Source organism: Urocitellus parryii, chromosome 16 (genome assembly GCF_045843805.1).
Source record: "Urocitellus parryii isolate mUroPar1 chromosome 16, mUroPar1.hap1, whole genome shotgun sequence".
NCBI classification, from domain to species: domain Eukaryota; kingdom Metazoa; phylum Chordata; class Mammalia; order Rodentia; family Sciuridae; genus Urocitellus; species Urocitellus parryii.
This window is the reverse complement of record NC_135546.1, coordinates 8,281,725-8,301,566: the sequence shown is the minus strand read 5'-3', so window position 1 is coordinate 8,301,566 and position 19,842 is coordinate 8,281,725. Positions and strand designations below refer to the sequence as shown.

The window sequence follows — 19,842 nt, the reverse complement described above, 5'->3', positions numbered from 1 at the left end:
CTAACACACACATGGGGTGAGACATGTGATACCATAAGGAGTAGCAACCAGGATGGCGGTAGGAGGCACAGCTATAAAAGTGGAGGCTGATTTAGCCAAAGAACATTCTCAGAGAAGGTGGGAGGGGAGGGGTGGTCATTGTTTTCTAACATTGAAAGAGCTATGAAACTCTAAGTGACATCCGTGGGTAGTAGCCGAAGAGATGGGTGGCCACGGTTGGGGCTGAGGGAATTATTTATGTCCATCTCTCCAGCCTCCTCCTTATGACCCACAGAAATATCAATTTTTTTAATTAAAAAAAAGTCTTTCTGTGTATATCAGACTAGGAGAAAGACACACAAGAAAATAAGGTTGGTCCTTGTTTCTTGTTCAAAAGTCTATGCAGAAAGATATTAATTAAAAAAATGATGTTATAAAACTAGGTATGAGGCATCATTTTTTTTGCAGTAGGAATAGTTATTTATAGATCTGAAGACAGATAGATATAGATTATAGATATATTTCTAATTCTGCCTAGATATAATTACAGAAGAACACATAAAATACTTACAGAGATCTCTCTGAATGGTATTATCTTTTTTCCCCTAATATTTTTACAAATAATAATGAATTGTCCCATAATTAAAACGTAATTTAAAAATTCTTATGCTGGTGATCGCCACTTTTCATTCCAAATTCTCTTAGAAAATGCAGATTCTCCCCTGAACTTGGTGTCAAGACCACTTAGCTATAGATCATAGAATCTGTTTTATTTCCTTTTTTTTTTTTTTTTTTTTTGGTACTGGAGATTAAACTTAGGGGCACTCCACCACTGAGCCACATCCCCAGCCCTATTTTGTATTTTATTTAGAGACAGGGTCTCACTGAGTTGCTTAGTGCCTCGCTCAATTGCCGAGGCTGGCTTTGAACTCTCGATCCTCCTGCCTCAGCCTCCCAAGCTGCTGGGATTACAAGCATTATTATTTTCATTTTTTAAAAAATAAAAAGCACTAGCCGTGTCCACAGTTCCTGGAATACAATCAAGGGCTCTCAGTGGCCTGAAGCCTGAGTGTGTGCTCATGCATCTTTTCCATGGTGTTTTCCCGGAATATTCTGGAAGCTTTCATGCCTTGGGACCATGGGGTAAAGCTCCTCTACCTGGGAGATGGCCTTACCTTCTTCTAATTTGGTAGAATTCTGTTCCTCTCTTATCTCCCTGTTCAGTGATCACCTACAGCCTCATTACTCATTTTCTTTCTTGTTCTTTCTGCATTTGTACACATTATTAATATCTCTCCTGGGCTGTCAATTTCTGCTCCCAGATGGTGAGCTCCTGGGTGTGTATCCTTTACTGGCTGTGGGCATCCTCTGGGCAACTTGTTAACAGTAGAAATTCCTGGATCCCATCCCTGGAGGTTCTGATTCTGTGGGTCAGGGGAGGGTCCAGGAACATGCATTTATTTAAAAACCCCTACACAGCTGTGATGTGTGTTGTCTCAGGGCTGTGAAGGTGTACAGGAAGGGAGATGGCTGTCTTTTGTGTCTTTTGATTATGCCTATTATGGACTGCATCAGATTATACTGGTCTTTATTATAATTTAATGTCCTTTTCCTGACACATCAAGAAATGTTAGCGCAAGGTGGCATATGCCTGTGATTCCAAACACCTGGAGGCTGAGGCTGGAGGATCACAAGTTTGAGGTTGGCCTGAGCAACTTAGTGATACCCTGTTTCAAAATAAAAAATAAAAAGGCCAGGTGCAGGGATCCACGCCTGTAATCCCAGCGGCTCGGGAGGCTGAGGCAGGAGGATCGAGAGTTCAAAGCCAGCCTCGGCAATTGAGCAAGGCACTAAGCAACTCAGTGAGACCCTGTCTCTAAATAAAATACACAATAGGGCTGGGGACGTGGCTCAGTGGTCAGTGCCCCTGAGTTCGATCCCTGGTACCACCCCAAAAATAAATAAATAAAAATTAAAAAAAATAAAAAGGATTCTAGATGCAGCTCTATGGTCAAGTGCCTGGTGAATTCAAACTCCAGTTTCTCTCTCTCTCTCTCTCACATGTGCACACACACACATACACACACACTCACGTAAGTGCAATGGCATGACAATCAGATGTTTTACTTATACTATGCAGAAAGCCAATAAAGGGAGACAGGTCATATCAGAAGAAATGCAGGCAAGGCTCACAAAATATATATGCAGGAAGGGAATTTCTGATTCAATCCCATGCACCTGAATTTTCTAAGCAGAATCCGAGTTTTGCTTAGACTTATAGGCGGTTATACTTCCAAAGAGTAGGAAAGATAGAAAGAGTTAATAAGATGACAGGCGGCATGTTCTCCACTTTGGGAGACCTCCAAAGCAGATGTTGCTAATCTTCACTTAACAAAATGCCTTGCACTTTTGCACACCGATTATAGACTCGCTAGAAGGCCACGGGAAAAGTCGCCGTGGCTCTAAATGTTCTGCTTACCTCTCCTCCCTCGCCACCAGAAGCCTTCTTTCAGCTCCCCAAATGGACGCACAGAAGAGACAACCGTTTTAACCTTTTAGAAATGGATCTTGCCAAAAAGCAAATCGGAGAGAGAGAGAGATGATGGAAATGTTAATTAACTGGCTGGCATCTTGGTCCGGTTCCGTATTTCACCTAAAGGTCTACCGTCTTGTGGGTGGCTTTCTCAGATCTGATTGCCCGCGACAGGCACAGAAATTCCATAACAGTTTGGGGGCCGGGGAGGCTGTTCCTTTGGGAGAGTGGTTCTCTTCTCGCCTCCGGCATGCTGTACAAATGCCAAGATGGGAACGTGAGAGTCACTTGTGAATGATTCTGACACATCTCTTTCCGGTTCAGGACTTGTTAAGAGAACAAACGCTCTCCTTCAGAGTCGGGACCAAGCACCGGCTCCCCTGCCACGACCAAGGGACCCCTTCTCGGGTCCAAGGAGATGGCTGGCACGGTCACACACCCACGGGCCCCTCTGGCTTTGGGAGCGATCACATGCTCATCCAGCCAGTCTACACCACCATAGAGCATCATCATTCTCAAACCACAGGAAGTTCAGATACTGAGAAGATAGACAATGCCCAATTTGGCTCTCCTTTTTTTTTTTTTTTTGAATTTATGATAACCATTAGCCGCTTAAAATCCATTTCAGCTCTGGAAAAGGATACGAAAGCAAGCCAAGCATGGTTATGAAAACAAGCCACCCCGAGCTTTAAACATTTAAGGCGCGAAAACGCTCAACATAAAACCATTTCTTTCTTTTGGACGGGAAAGAGTTGCGTGGCAGGGTGACAGATGTACCCGGAAGAGATGCGCCCGAGCAGAGAGATGGATTTTTATTGATGCATTTAAAAATGTATAACTTTAATAATGCGAAGGACGGGCGCAGAAGGGGTAGCCGAGGTAGGTTAGAGATCTATGCTTTTTAATATCAACTTCCTCTCAAGTAGGGTTTTATCACACTCTGAGCTAAATCCTACTGATTATAAAAACAGCCGAAATGAGCCAATTAGTATGGCATGTGACAGCCACAGAGAATCAAACATGGGGGCGGGGCGGGTTTCAGCGCAAGCCAGATGGATATCTTCAATATACTTCTTATTATCGGCTCCGTGGTAATAAGTTCAATTAAACCAAATCACTACAACACAAGTCTCCTTGAAGGTCCGGAAAAGAAATTAATTATGTGCTTCACATTTAATGAAGCTAAAGAGCCATATTTTTCTCTTTGCCTTTTTTGTTTGTTTGTTTGTTTATTCTGACGGGTAAGTCTTCATTAGGAAAAACAACAACAAACAACCATTATTTCATTCTACTATCGAGTCTGGCTCCTGAAAAGAAGGGATTTGGAATGAACAGGTTAAAGAGCACTTAGGGCAAAGGTTTTCTGTATCCGGCATTTCCTGGGAGAAAAAGTGAAAAAGTTCTATCTACTGTGATTTTGTCCGTAATAGGTGACTGTATGGAATTCTGACCTGAGCTTTTCTTTTCTGAGCTCTTCTTTTACATTTATGCATCTAAAACTACAATAAAAATCTCCCAATACTCAGATGCCCACTCTGGAATCAGCTGTCTTCAGCACATTATAATGTGCCCTTTTTTTTTTCCTCTCTTCTGACTATGTTTAAAATTTTGTGCGAATATATCACCACTAACCCAGCTAAAGCCTTTCCTGTAATCTCACTCTTGGAGGGCGGCGTATTTATGTTGCACATGTATTTCTGTGTTTGAAAATCATATGATGTTTTATCTTACTGATTTTATACTTAATCATAGCATATCTATGAAATAACACCGTGTGTACTGTTCCTTAATTTGCTTGTGTTTTTTTTTTTTTTTACCCCCTTTACAAATGACAACGTAATGAACATCTTTGCAAATCTAGGGAGCGTCGCTCAGAGCATGCGTGATGAAAAAAAAATTGCAGGAGCGCCTCATTCAGACTGATCAACGTTCTACGTGGCTCTTCCAAGTGTCCCCGAGAATGTCAGGGGAAATCCTTGTGGCTCATTTGATCAGATTTTTCAGGTAAGCCAAGCCCTGTGAACACAGGCAGGACAGGAAGCACAATTACCTACCCTTGCTTTTAGGATTCTCCTCTCTGAGCCATTGCCAACTCCAGTGTGGCAGAACTCCTCAGTGAGATCTAGAATCACCAAGTTCTGGCCAACATCCTTCTCTGGAAGAACCCATCATGTTTAGCATTTAGCACTTCTAATAACAAAACTCTTTGCTTTCTACTCTGGAAGCCTCGGGTCAGAATCGGCGTTAATCCTATTAGAAAGACCGTTAATTATGGCCTAGAAATAATTGGTTCCAGTGGAAGACGTCTAATTAGGTCCAAACGCATTCTGTTCTAAGGGTCCAGCGTTAAAAGCTTTCGTTGTAATGTCAGCGGCCCAACGTCACCGCTGGTTACCGACTTCTGATTGATTCCCGGCGTCAAATATGGATACAGCCTTGAATCATTTTACATAGAAGATAGGGGTGGCTTCGAACTTATTTCCCAAGTACGGTTCCAGCTGAAAACACTCTAGAGGATGATGGTGTCCATCAAGATGTGCCTGGACAGGCTGGTATTTCTCAGTGTCATATTTAGTTAAACACAGAAGAATAAGTGGTTGCTATGTACAAACAGCAATGCTATACTCGCTTTTGGGTGCTGGAAAGAAGATTCCCTTTCTGTTGACTATACAACGAGCCTTGGAGGGACTCTTTTCTTGTAAACATAAATAGACTTTGGCTGAGAAGGACATCAAACACCACTTGGGGCAAGGAAGGAATCAATTGAAGGCGCGGTAATCCACAGGGACACCTGTAGCTTGCAGGGTTAGCGATCAGGCAGGCAAAATGACGAGGGTTAAGACTGTATGGGGTCTTGGTTAAGACCCACCGAGGACTTCTGGATTATCATAGCCATTTATAGTGCAAATATTTTTTCTTTTTCTTAAGGCAAAAGTAATTCTGCACACCGAATAACAAATTCAAATGGACAGATGAAGGACAACACAGACCCTCTTTTAGCATGCAGGGGGAATTTTTACGGAGGCCAATTTCAAAAAGAAAAGAAGACTGCGTTATTGAAAGGCTGGGAAGAGTGTAAGGACACGGTGCTGTGGATAAAGTGAATGGGGTTGTGATGGAAAGTTCAGGAAGGGAGGGTGTCCAGAGCACCCACAGGAGGTGTGAGTTTTACTCAGCTTTGAATGGCTGTGACCAAAATGCCTGACCAGGACAACTTAGAGGGGGACGTTCACCGTGGGTCGTGGTTCACGAATGATGGGACAAGTCCATTGCTTTGGGTCCAAAGTGAGACAAAACATCATGGCGGGAGGGTGTGGTGGAGGATGTCAGCTCCCTTCATGGTGGCCGGGAAGTAGAGAGAGGGAGAGCAGGTTGAAGGGAGGATGCACCCTTCCAGGGTTCCCCCAGGGACCCACCTCCTCCAGCCACGCCCCACCTGCCTACAGTGACCACCCATTCAGCCATTCCAACTAGGACGGTGGAAGAGGTTACAGCTCCCACCGACCAATCATTTCACCTCTGAATATTCCTGCATTAACCCGGGAGGCACCGGAGCAGTACCCTTCCTGCTTTGGAACCCCTCTGGTCTAGTTTTCTGATTCCAGCGCCATCAGGAATTCTCAAATCCTGGAGTAATGCACTGAATCTATCGTTTCAGGGACTGGTAAGCGATCTTCCTCTTCTCTTTCAATCCATGAGCAATCGCCTCTCTCGGGATTTTCAACTTCAATCCACGTTCTGAGGTCAACCCTGGTGCTACTGGGGTGAGGCTTCGGTCCTGGGAAAGAAATCTCCCAAGCAATCTCCGTGAGCCATCAGACTCCGTGAACACCCCCAAGCACGCAAGATCAGCATGACACGCAAACAGATGTTAGGGATGGCCTGGCTACTCGGAGCTTTGGCCCCAATTTTGAAGATCTATCTGAGGAAGTGAAAAAAGTTATCCAAAGAAAGGGTAAGTGTTTTTTTTTCTTTCTGAATAGTAAACATGTAAGTCTTCCAAGGTCAAGAGGCAAAGGTGATAATATCATGCGGATACTTATATGTCATGTTGCCTGTTATAACTACTCCACTGAACAAGGGCAATCACGGACAATATGTAAGCAAATGGCCTGGCTGGGTTCTAACAAAGCTTCGTTTAGAGACACTGAAAGATGAATTTCCTAAAGGTATTATTATTATCATCATTTTTTCTGATATTAGAGTTAAGCCCAGTGGCACTTTACTACTGAGCTACACCCCGAGCTTTTTTTTATTTTTCATTTTGACACAGGGTCTTGGTAAGTTGCTGAGGCTGGCCTCAAACTTGTGATCCTCCTGCCTCAGCCTCCCAAGTTGCTGGGATTATAGGTGTGTGCCACTGTGCTTGGGAAATACTGTTGTTCTTATGACTTTTTTTTTTTCTCTACTAGTTAAGCCATTCTTAGTCTTTAAAGTCGACAAAAACAGACACCTACATTGATTCAGCTCATAGGGCCTAGTCCACAATTTCCTGCAATGTTCTCAAATTACAGTGCCCCTGAGGATCAACTGGAGTGTTTATTTTAAAAAAGTTTTTTTTTTCTGGTCTCATCTCTAGATATGTAAACTTATTAGGATGGGGTGACCCCAGGAATGAGCTCCACATTCCTATTAAGCTCTCTACTGGACTTTCACTTGATGGGCAATATGTACAAAGGTTTTTAGTACAGGACAGTGTTTATGAAAGTGCAGTCTGAGCCGGGTGCAGCTGTGAATGCCTGTAATCCCAGCAACTTGGGAGGCTGAGGCAGGAGGATTGCAAGTTGGAGGCCAGCCTCAGCAACTTAGTGAGGCCCTAAGGAACTTAGTGAGACTGTGTTTCAAAATAAAATAAAAATAAAAATAAAAAAAGAGCGGGGATTGGGGTGCTGAGGATGTGGCTCAGTGGTTACGCACTCCTGGGTTCAATTCTCAGTACCACAAACCAAAGTAGCGGTGGTGATAGCCTGAAACCACCAGCCACAGAGTTCTGCAAGGTCACTTTGGAAGCCGTTCAACAAGAGAACCATGGTGATCGCATCCATTGCTTAAAGCCCTGCATTTCATTTTGAGCCCTGGAGGGGATCCATAGAAGCTAGGGTTACTTTTTTATCATAGTTATCTTGTTGATCTACACCCAAGATAAACTCTCCAAGTTGCTCCTCTCCACACCTGCGGCTTGAAAATATGTGCCCTATAAACCCTCCCCGTCAGGGCTGTCAAGCAAAACAGCACCCTTGAACTCTGCAGTGGTGACAGAATGAATCAGGGGGTCCCCAATGGCCTGTAAAAGTCGAGGGCCCCCTCAGAGTTCTTAACGACATCCACAATCGCTAAAGCATATTTTTGCTTAAAGGCAAAAATATTAGGCTTTCTGGGAGGAATTTTTTTTTGCAGTGTGGGGGGAGGGAGTGTGGTTCTGCCTTACGAATCATTTTTTTTTTTTTTTTTTGCTTAGAATTACACAGCAAACCTAATTCCAAATGTACTTTAACTAGCTTGAAAAAAATGAAATCGGTAAGATTTAGAAATTCAGGTGATGGCGGGATCATCAAGAGGCCCCTGGGCACCTGCTAGAAATTGAGCAGGTTTGGAAGTCGGCTCATGCATAATCTGAATATTTATCCATTCGATTCCGACTTGCCAGAGATTCATGCTAAACCTCCCTGTGTCTGGGAGGGGGGCCGTGTCCTCTGCTTCTGTTCCTCTACTTGCTGACTTGATGCTTGAACCTCTCTCTTCAGCTTCTCTCTCAAACACCTGGGAGTGGTGATGGGGGTGGTGGTGGAGAGCACTGGATTTTAAAAAGCGTGGTTAATGACAGAAGGGTTGTAAAAAGGTTAGAAAGAATGTGTTCTGATGTCTGACCTTCCCAGTGTTTTAATCCCCGACATAGGAGGAGATCAAAACGCATACCAGCACGTTTTAAGGGTTAGAGCGACACCTTCTCTGATAAATCAGTCCCTTTATAGATCTCAAAACTGAATTAAAAATGCAGCACTGCCTCATTTCTCAGGCTAAACCGTGAGATTTGCATGAAAAGGTACCCAAGCGCCGGCATCTTGGATGTGAGCCCCTGAACTGGGGACAGTTCATGCGGAGTTCAGAACGTTGTTTTTTTTTCTCTGCTTTTATTGTGCTTGATGGAGCAGATTCCTCAATTGTATTTCTCAGTGTCTGTTAATGTCCTTCTCGGAAACCGGGCAGTGTGGCCGTCCCCTAGGAACGCACGTGTACGTCCCATTAATGGCTAACGGAAGGTAGAAGGGACCAGAGGGAAACAAGGGAGCACCCACATCTCTTCTGACCTTACTCAAATGAGCAGGATTGTTAACTTCTGCGGGCCTCTGGACCAGATGAAGCTCACATTTCTTCTCTTCCATCCGTTACCTAGGAGAGGAATCCAAGAAGCAGGAGACCCGGAGGCCAGCTGAGCCTCGTCAGTGGAGGCCATGGTGATTCTCCTGTGACCATGCGTACGTGACACTGCTTGGCGGATGATCTCACTTCTTCTCCTTTTCATTAGATACTAGAGCCTCAAGATGATTTTTTTTTTTTTTCACGGTCGTTCAGGAAAAAACTAGTGTTTTCCTAACACACGTTGCAAGAAGCAAATCATTCCTAAAGTTTAATGGAGAACTGCCTGGAACTATTCTTGGGGAATCACTGTTCGCATTTGACAAGGCGGGTAAGAAATTATTTAGCTGGTTAAAATAGATAGGAGTTATTATCTCAGCAATATTTATAGCCACACCCAAAAAATAAATAAATAAATGAGGCAGTCATGCCATATTTCATCCCCGGTACATTGGGAAGCCTTCTAGTGTATTCAGCAGGAGGTGAGCACAGGAACTGCATGGTTCGTTGGGGATGGTTTTGTCCTGGGGCTGCTGGTATCTGGGATATGTACGACTGAGGGGGAAATCGGGGTCTTTCCTTGAATTTCCTTCAGAGCCAACCTAAGCCAATGCTTGTAAGAAGCATGATAATCAAATACGGCATCAAAGTGGTTCCGACGTGTGAAGATTCTGCACTTTGAACAATCTGGAGGGGCATCCGGACAGTGTCTGTTTAGGTGTTTATCACTTTCCGACTCTTAGCAATTACTAATATTTCCCAGATGTCAGGCACCGTGCTGAATACAGAGGATCCCAGTCACTAAGACACCCCCCCCCCGCCACCCCGCCATCAGGTTGGTACTGCTGTTATCCCCACAGGTGCGAATAACCTTGCCCAAGGTCACAGAGACCGTGAGAGAATAGTCAGACCTCTCAGACTCCAACCCCTAACCTTCAATCAGGCTGGAAGACAGCTCCTCTCCTATCCTCTTAAATCCTGAGTAAAGGCCCCAGTTCTACCATTTCTGAAGGTGTGGGGGTCTCTCTGGGGGATGAGTAAATTTCAGCCACTGGTGACCAAAGAACTCAAGCTGGAACTTCCTTTATAAATATTATCTAACCTCTTTTTTCCTTTGTCCTGTGACCATTTGACGAGTTATAAATGCTATTGCTCTGAGCGAAAAAATAAAATAAAGTGAAATAGATGGAGCTCATCTAAGCACACATTGACTGCTAATTCTTGGTCTTTTTTACTTTTCTAGCTGTATAGACAAGTATGTTCATAATAAAAAGATGTCCCCAAACAGCAGTAAATTCCTAGCTTTCAATGACCCTGAAATACACAATTAGGTGATTTTTTTTGGCCTCCTTGCTTAGATTATATTGAAGTAAATATTCTTAGATATTTAATTTGCTTTAGGCTATTGTATTTCGGTGGGAGCTATTAGTGGGTCAGAAAGAAATAACAGGATCTCTGTTATCTATCACACAGAATTAGGTAAAGCTAAAACAAATGGTCTATTGGGCAAATTCTGTGGTTATATTGTGGGCACGTGCAACATGCAGCAGAAAATCCCACCATTATGTGCAACTATCGTAAAACGTACAATATGTGCCAATACAATAGGTACAACATGTGCCAATAAAAATGTGGAAAAAAAGAAAGTGCCGTGAACTCAGAATAGGGATTCCTGGGTTCAAGTTCCTCTTCTGCTCTTGGTGCTCAGGAGCCAGCCAACAACCTGAAAGTCATTTTCCATCCAAGCAGCACAGAGATGATTTCAACTCAAAAATCCTATGACTGACTGCTGGGCACGGTGGCGCACACCTGTCATCCCAGTGGCTCAGGAGGCTGAGGCAGGAGGATCGTGAGTTCAAAGCCAGCCTCTGCAACCGTGAGGTGCTCAGCAACTCAGGGAGACCCTGTCTCTCAATAAAATACAGAATAGGGCTGGGGAGGTGGCTCAGTGGTCGAGTGCCCCTGAGTTCAATCCCTGGTACCTTCCACCCCCAAATCCTAAGACTGGCAGGGTATGAAGTAATGCAGATGCAGATGAAATGTGAATCAAGATTGCACCTGGGACCGTTCCTTCTTAGCACCCTGCCAACCACCCCATGTTGGGATAGCTTCCTATGAATGTGCACATGTCATAAAAAACATAAATCACCCAGGCTTAGGTCTGTGGAAAACAGGATTTCCTTAAAACTGACCTGATTGGCGGTAACTCACACCCAGTTCCAGAGGTGATCAATACCCATCTTTGGGAAGAGAAGCCACCTCCCTCAGATCCCCCACCTCCAGGGCCAGGCTTTTAAAAAAATCACCAATGTCACCGTTTAAACAATGTTTGCTAAAAATAGCGCTTTGAGTCATGGGTTTTTTCATTTGTTAGCACAGTGTTCCTAGACACGAATTGCAAATCTACAGAGACTCCAAAGAAATTTAATTAAAGGGGGTGAAGATAACGTGAGTTACAGTCATGTAATAGCTGGAATCCTCCAAACTGTAATGGGATGATTCTGAAGGAAGATAGAGCCCTTCCATCACGAACGTTTCTCCAAGAAGTATGCATCGTATCATGTCTGCAGTGATGAGTTAATCCAGGGAGGACGCGGGGGAGAGAGCTGTGCGTGTTCATATGCCCGACGGCCCCTCTGCAGATCACCTTATTAGACGGGAGGCCGCATGCAAGAGTCCAGGATACGCCTGGCGCGAGTCCTTACCTTTCACCACCACGTTTCCCGTGCTGCTGGCAGTTCCAAAATGGTTAGTGGCGATGCAGGTGTAACTCCCAGCGTCCGATTTAGTCACGTTGACGATCCGGAGGTTTCCATCGTCAGAGATGGTGATTCTGAAACAAAAGCCAAGAGAGCAAAGCGGGTGAAGTCTGTCTCTCTCGCACGGCTCTTCAGACATGATTTCTGACCATTTCTGTCCTCTTTCAAGACAGACAATCCGTTAGGGCATCGGATGCATGCCTCGTCTTTCTCGCTAGGAGGCTTGCCCACAGATCATTGGATCTATGCTTCCAGAATCCAGTGGAACATGGAAGAACTCTGTGGAAGGTTCTGGAAGCATAGGAGGGAAAGTTCACATTCCACGTCCGCCAGTTCTACTAGCTCAACTTCCTCAGTCGACGCTTCCTCGTCTGTGGCTTGGGAACAAGACCGACCTGATAGGGTTAGGGTAAGAAGAGGACCCGGGAGATGTGGAGCCTATTTCTAGGTGTTGAAGAGGGTCTCCGACATCTTAGAGACTCTGTCTTCTTGCTTAGTGATTGGTACATACAGGGAGAAGCAGACAGAAGCCTCCAGGCCTACTTTATTTTTTTAACAAGAGTAATGAAATCAGCTTTCTTTTTGCACAACCACTGTCATTTCTGACAATCTGAAATGAACATACAAATGAGCAGGGTCATCCCGAATCAGCACAGGAGCATGGGGTCTGCAGTTTGGGCTACGACAAAGGTATTTTTTTTCCCTAAGTACCAGGGATTGAACTCAGGGGCACTCGACCACTGAGCCCCATCCCCAGCCCTATTTTGTATTTTATTTAGAGACAGGGTCTCCCTGAGTTGCTTATTAGCACCTCACCATTGCTGAGGCTGGCTTTGAACTCACAATCCTCCTGACTTGGCCTCCCAACCTGCTAGGATTACAGGCGTGTGCCAATGACAAAGTTGTGTTTGAACTCAAAATTATGAAAAAGAAGGCAGCATTAAGACTAGGCTTAAGTCCTACTGTCAACACAGGGAAAACAAGAGATGCTCACTGAAGAATCATGCTCTTCAATCACCCAGCAAATCCTGTCCTTATAGAACAGCCCAGAACAATTAGAGCTCAAGATTCGCTAGAAGATCCAGCTAAAACAACGAAGTTAATGAAGGATGAATTTTAGGTGCATATTAGTTTCTGTGTATGTGTACTGACGCTTATGATAAAGTGCCTCAAAGCTACAATTTTTAAACATGACTTCGCACAGACTAGATCAAAGCATTGGTTGAAAATAAAAAAAAAAAAGATCCAGACAAGGAGGCCATTTGTTCATTCATACCACAGAGACACATAACAGTTGCTCAATAAACACCATCTGATACCTCGTGTGCGAAAGAGCAGATGCACTAACAGAAATAGAGTCGCGATCAGATCGTCATTACCTCAATAATAACAAAAATAGCTTTCGAGGAGTTAATCATCTTCCTATTTATAAGATAATTTGCTTTGGAATTGCAAAATGTCAGCATCTGAGGACTCCATAAGTAAGGTGACATTTGTGTTTTAAAGATGAGCTCAGCCACCGCCAGCCAACATGGGCCTGAGGTTCAGTAAAGGCTCTGAGGGGTCAGCTGACTCCTGCAAGCACCCAGGCCTATTAATCATTTATTCCAATTAAAATGTAATCATTGCCATTCCAAAAACACCTAAAGCCACTGCCTACTCGGATCACGCTATAAAATGCCAAAGAGTGTGAATGAAGGATCCAGGGATGGAGTTTTCATGAGATGACTTGGGTTCTAGCCTCGGCCCTCATCCTTGTCAAGTGTAGGACATGGCCAGTTATTTGTGCTCTCAGGCAGGGTTGCTCGACCTTGGCCCTGACATTTGGACTCGAATAAGCCTTTGGGAGGGTATGGAGCGGCACCCAGGTCTCTATCTGCTAGACCAGGCAACTCAGCCCCTCCCCTCCACGTACTGACAACCAAAAGGCCTTAGATATTGCTGGATGTCCTCTGGGGAGAAGGCAAAGTGCACCCTGATTGAGAAATACTGGTCCACGTTAATCTGTAGAGTCTGTAGATTCTCCTATGGGATATTACAACAAATATCTTCTATATTGTAGTAATACACATGAAGAGTTCTGCTAATGGAAAAGCATTATATACATGCTGGTCCTTCCTGAGAAACTCTGGTTTATATAGCACAAAAGGTGTCTCACACATTGTGGCTGATCCAGTTCTGGATCTGACTTGGCTCTCTGCACTCCAAGTGCAAGGCTCTCCGTGTCTCTAATCTTCAGTGCTTCCTTATCTAATTTCTAAGGGCTCTGTGGAATCATAAAGTAGTTCTACAAACGATTGTACTACTCCTGTTTAAGATTTCAGTGCCTGACGTTGGTTTAATGCTTTATTCCCTACCTTGTTATTTGCAAAGAGGTAAGAAAAAGAGATTGGGCTTTAAATGTTCGAATTCAGAGAAGAGAAGGACAGGGAAGGATGTCATTTGCAGACGAAGTAACTTCTAGCAGCCTTTATGAAATCATGTCATAATGCTATGGCTGCTCATCACCCCTAGGTATATTCCAGATGTGGGAATAATGTGATGTTCCAGGGACTGTTCTCTTGGGAAACTCAACCATGTTCTCATCCAAGTGATATGGTTTAGTGACAGAGAATGTAAACTCTGAAACTCAACTAAGACTCAAATCGCTCTCCTATGGATGAGCTATGTGATTTGGGGTAAGTTGTAGGTTTGGACCTAAGTTTTCTCATTTGGGGAAATTGAATCATTAAAGTAACTCTATCTCATAGGACTATCAAGATGGGCAATGCTTAACACAATGCCTGGTATGTAAAACGCACCACCTAAGTTCATTAGCCAAATGTCCTAGTAAGGCTAAGACAATGCCCTCTATACATCAGGCCTTGGCTAGGACATAGTGATGTGAAAACTAAAGTTCTCTTGACTACAGTGACTGGTTTAAGGGTAAGCATGTCCCCAAGACTAGGGGCTCTCGGATGAGACCATCTCTTCCTGTTAGGATCATTAAATTTGAAAGCTAGGAATCTAGGGCCATGGACAATCATCTTGCCCGCCATTTAAAGAATTTGGATTAGACAGAGGGGAGTGAAGGGATTGGAGGGGACATGGGGGGAAGTAAAGACGGACAGTAGACTGAATCGGACATTGTTACCCTCTGTGCATATATGACTACATGACGGGTGGAACTCTGCATCATGGACAACCAGAACAGTGATAAGTTACACTCCATTTATGTACCATGTGTCAACGTGCATTCTACTGTCCCGAATGACGAACTAGAACATACCGAAGAATAAAATAAAAAGAAAAGAAACCCACACCCAGGAATAAATAAATAAAAAGAAATAAAAGTATGCCTTCAGGAAGGAAAAAAAAAATCAAAGACCTGGCCCGAGACACAGACATAAGCCAAAAGAGAGAGGCAGAGACCTTACAGCATCCCGACTTAAGCCAATAGCTTCCCTTAGATGCCCCAGCCATATGAGCCAATAATTCATTAGAAATTGAGTTTTCAGACCTTACAACGGGAAGAGCATAATCTCTTCAAAAATTTACTGAACCTGTCGAGGTGGTGGTGGTTGTGATGGGGGAGAAGAGGGTAGTGCCGTACGTCTATTGACTGACGTGTAGCTGTGAGCTTGGTATTGAACTTGAGCATCTTCTAAAGCTCCTGACTCGCGATAGAGGATACTGAGATGCTCTCTCTCTGGAGCCTACTTTGAGAAGACTGATGGATGCTGCATATTGAACACCCAGGAAGAGCCTCAGTGTCCAAGGATGAAATAATTGACCCTATTTTTCTTGATACGTGACTGTTTCATATAGTTTTGCTTGGTTATTTATTTCTACCTATAAAGGCCAAGTATGCAATCTTATATTGGATACCGAACCTGTTGTCTTTAGTGGGGTTTTTATGAGCCAGGCGTGAACTACAAAGCTTGCTTTTTCTTTTCTTTCTTTCTTTTCTTTATTCAGTGCTAGGGATTGAACTTAGGGTCTTGGGCGTGCTAGGCAAGTACTGTACCACTCACTGAGCCACATCCCCAGTGCTAAAGTTGCATTTTGAGTGCTCTTTGGACGAACTTGAGGAAGTTTTGAAATGTGACTCAATGCTAGTGTTTCAGATGTTTGCTTCCTTCATCTGGATGCTCTACCGACCTAGAAAAATGAGCTCTTCAACGGATATCTCTATATTGATTTATTTTTCGTGACGATGGTGCCTGCATCTAGACCCAGGATGGTGTTATTTTCATGTCGGTTTCTTGATGAGATTTCAAAGGATCCCCTCATGCTCCGTCTCCTCCCAGTCTCTCCACCTTGGTCTACTGGAAGAGCATAATCTCTTCAAAATTCGGGCTCCTCCTAATGCTCATAACTAGTGACAGAGCCAGATACAGAGAATTGAAAATGTAAACCCATCCCTGGCTTAGAATAGGTGAGCACTGACCTGTCTGTGGACTTTTTTTTTTCTTTTTTCAAAAAAAAAAAAAATCACTGATAATATCAGGGAAGAGTCAAAGAGATAATAAAGGCAGCAACATGAAAAGAGGTCATCTCGTTCACAACACAGTAAATTACCTGCGACGTACAGAAGCCCTTCTGTCCCTACTGTCATGGAGATTCCAGATGGATGGGGGGGGGGGACAGCAGCATATCTGGAATTATGAGATAAATTGAATCTCTTTCTGAATATGAGGTCCTGGGTTACAGCCATCGAAGGGCTCACCTTGTCAGTCCTATAAATCAAACCAGTCTGGGGATGAGGGACCTTTAAAAATGCTGATCTTTCCTTTTTGGGGGACTTTAGTTACTGATGACAAAAATCTGCCAAGTCCACAATATTCTATCACCTTCAGGAGAAGGTTTATCCACAAATTGGTGACCTCTTGGTTTTTTGTAAGTACCTCTGCAAGGAAGCCCATCTGCTTGGGAGGGAGATGGCACATCCTTGCTTGCTTCTGAATCCCTTTGAAGCACTTCATTTGTAATTAAATCCCTTCTGACTATAACCCAGTGCCCTTCTGCAGAATGGAGGGTGGGGTGTAGGAAGAAATGGCTTTCTTTTTATCAAACAAACAAACAAACAAAAATGAAGTTTCAAAGTGTTAAATGTTGAAACATCTTTAAATTAGATCTGGGATAACATAGCTCGCTGATAGTTATGTGCCATTGGAATAATATCAAAGGGTTCTAACAAGCTTTCTCTTATTTTTTCTCTACCTGATAGTTTCCAAAAAAAAAAAAAAAACATGCTCAAAAGTTGAAAGTTTGAAAGTCAAACAAGAGATTCACATATTACCAGGCAGGCAAACAGTCCTGTGGAGCTAAAATATAATGAAATCCAAATATGTAAGTATTGCTACTGCTTAGTTCAAGCAAACAGAGGGCGGGGGACAGAGGCAGAAGGGGATTGCTAGCGGCAGAGGCCACCAGGGGTCAAGATAGGCACCCCTCAATCAGGGTCTTCTATGCATCATGAGGCAGGGAAGGGGGCAAACATGTCAATCAGCCCTTCATTCCAAGAGAGCCAGGGCTGAGCCGCCCCTCGTGAGTTCTATTCATTTTGCAGTGAATATTCTCTTAATTCAAGTAACAGGGACAGCTCACATAAAAACCCACCCCTCGCCAACACTTACTGTTGTCTGTATTCTTAATAGCGGTCATTCTGACGGGAGTGAGATGAAATCTTGTAGTTTTGATTTGCATTTCTCTAATTGCTAGTGATGATGAACATTTTTTCATATATTTGTGGATTAATTGTATATCATATTCTGGAGCGTTGGCGAGGATGTGGGGGAAAAGGCACACTCATACACTGCTGGTGGGACTGCAAATTGGTGCAGCCAATCTGGAAAGCAGTATGGAGATTCCTTGGGAATCTGGGAATGGAACCACCATTTGACCCAGCTATTCCTCTCCTCGGACTATACCCAAAAGACTTAAAAACACAGCCCCATCAATGTTTATAGCAGCACAATTCATAACAGCTAAACTGTGGAACCAAACTGGATGCCCTTCAGTAGATGAATGGATAAAAAAAGTGGCATATCTACACAATGGAATATTACTCAGCAATAAAAGAGAATAAAATCATGGCATTTGCAGGTAAATGGATGGAGTTGGAGACTATAATGCGAAGTGAAGTTAGCCAATCCCAAAAAACCAAATGCTGAGTGTTTTCTCTGACATAAGGAGGCTGATTCATAGTGGGGTAGGGAGGGGGAGCATGGGAGGAATAGACGGACTCTAGATAGGGCAGAGGGGTGGGAGGGGAAGAGAAGAGGGCATGGGAGTTGAAAAGACAGTGGAATGAGATGGACATCATGACCCTAAGTACATGTATGAAGACACGAATGGTGTGACTCTACTTTGTGTACAACCAGAGATATGAAAAAAATGTGCTCTATGTGTGTACTATGATTTTCAATGCATTCTGCTGTCATATATAACAAATTAGAATAAAAAAATTAAAAAGTAAATAGAAGCCAAATCTGGACCCAAGGGGAAACAGGGAAATACTAGCAGCATCTACCCTCAGGGCACGGACAGGCTGGAGGAGAAGGAGAACAGCCCTTTAAGCATCTGATCCTCTCTTTCTACCTCCTCCCTGGCCCCCGGGAGGCTCGAGATTGGAACCCCCTATTTTAAACGGCCACCATTTGCCGAGTACATGCAGCAGGGATCCGGGGCAGCCTTCAGGCAGAGAGCTGCTACGATTCCCCTTGCTCTTCTGTCCTCCCTGCTCCAGCCACACCACCCAGAGACAAACACAGTCAGGATACGGAAGGGGAACGGGCCTGATCTTCGTTTCTTATGGCTGTCGTAACCCGGGATGATAAAACCCGCAGCAGCTTCAAACCGCAGGAAGTCATTCACTGTCAGTTTTGGAGGCTACAAATCAGACAACAGGAAGGACCGGTCACTGGTGGAGACACCGAGGGACAGACAGTCTCATGTTTCTCTCCTGGCTGCAGGTGGCTGATGGCCATCCGTGGTGGTGTTCCCTCTCCTGGAGAGGATGTCCTTGAACTTCTGCCTCCATTACCCCAGGGCGCTGTGTGTGGGTGCGCGTCCTGATTTCTTTACTCTCCTCTTGTGCATGATTCTATGTTCAAACATCCCTTTCTTAAGGATGCTGGTCATCGGATAAGGGCCGGTGCTGATCCAGGATCACACCTGCAAAGACCGATTCTCCAAACAAGGTCGCCTTTTGAGGTTCTGCATGAATGTGAAATTCAAGGGGCGGGGGGGGGTGTGGTGGACACTGTTCAACCCACATCAGGTGGGAAGAGAGAAACACATCAGGGTTGGTCCTAGGTCCCCAGAGAAAGGGCAGAGGGAGGCATTAGAATGAAGGTGGTTTTCTTCTCCAGACCTGGCACCCCGTCACACCATCACCGATCAATCTGCATCCTGCCTGTCCTGGCCCTGGCCCTTGGGTTCCGACAGTCGCGTGCAGAGACGTCCACTAGTTGCTCTAGCTGGGATGTACTAACAATCCACTGTGGACCCATGTAGGGCAATGGATCATGTGCAAAGATGAAAATCCAAGAGGAAGAAAGAATCGACACTGGCCTGAGATGATTTCAATTCCTTCTTTAAGTAACTCAGCTGGTTTATTTGGTGGATTAAATCAGATCTCCAATTCAGTCCTTTTAAAAAATTTTATTATTAATATTTATTTAATAAATGAATTATGAAATGAAATACTATATAATCATTATTAAATTAATCTTCTATGACTATTCTCTTACAGACCACATCGTAAGTCACGTTACTTTTCTGGAAAGTTAAAAACAAAAGCTCATTAAAATCAAGGGCAGTCAGGAAGGGGCCTGGACTCTCTGGCTTTGCAGCAGCTGAGAAGTTAGAAAAATCTGGGCAGATTAACTGGCACTGGTATGTCACAGATGTCCGCTGAGTCAATGACACCAGAACTTCTCTGAGGCGGGGAGGGGGTGGTGGAGAGGATTTGTTCTGAGTTGAATGATCTTGGCGATCTGGTCTGATAAAAATCAAAATCAAAAAAAGGTATTTTAATGTTTAACTGACATTTGCCTGAGCTGGCCGATTTCATTTCCAAGGGCGTACGGAAATTCTCAGCCAGATGAGAGAAAAACGAAATACCCTGGCTTACAAAAAAAAAAAAAAAAAAGATTATTTTGTGATAATATGAAATTTATAAAAAGGCCGTTGGGAGCCCTAAAAGATTTATTTATTTTTTTCCTCCCG

The 19,842-nt window shown here is 43.9% G+C and overlaps 1 protein-coding gene across 6 annotated transcripts in view; it reads right to left on the bottom strand.

The window, feature by feature from the left end:
* The window catches only part of LOC113178803 (contactin-4), a 259,228-nt gene that overhangs the window by 50,146 nt on the left and 189,240 nt on the right, over positions 1-19,842 (bottom strand). For all 6 annotated transcript variants that reach the window (XM_077793439.1, XM_077793441.1, XM_077793440.1 and 3 more), the window contains exon 9: positions 11,575-11,702. In XM_077793439.1, the coding sequence (XP_077649565.1) occupies positions 11,575-11,702 (128 nt within the window). The remainder of the gene's footprint in view (positions 1-11,574; positions 11,703-19,842) is intronic.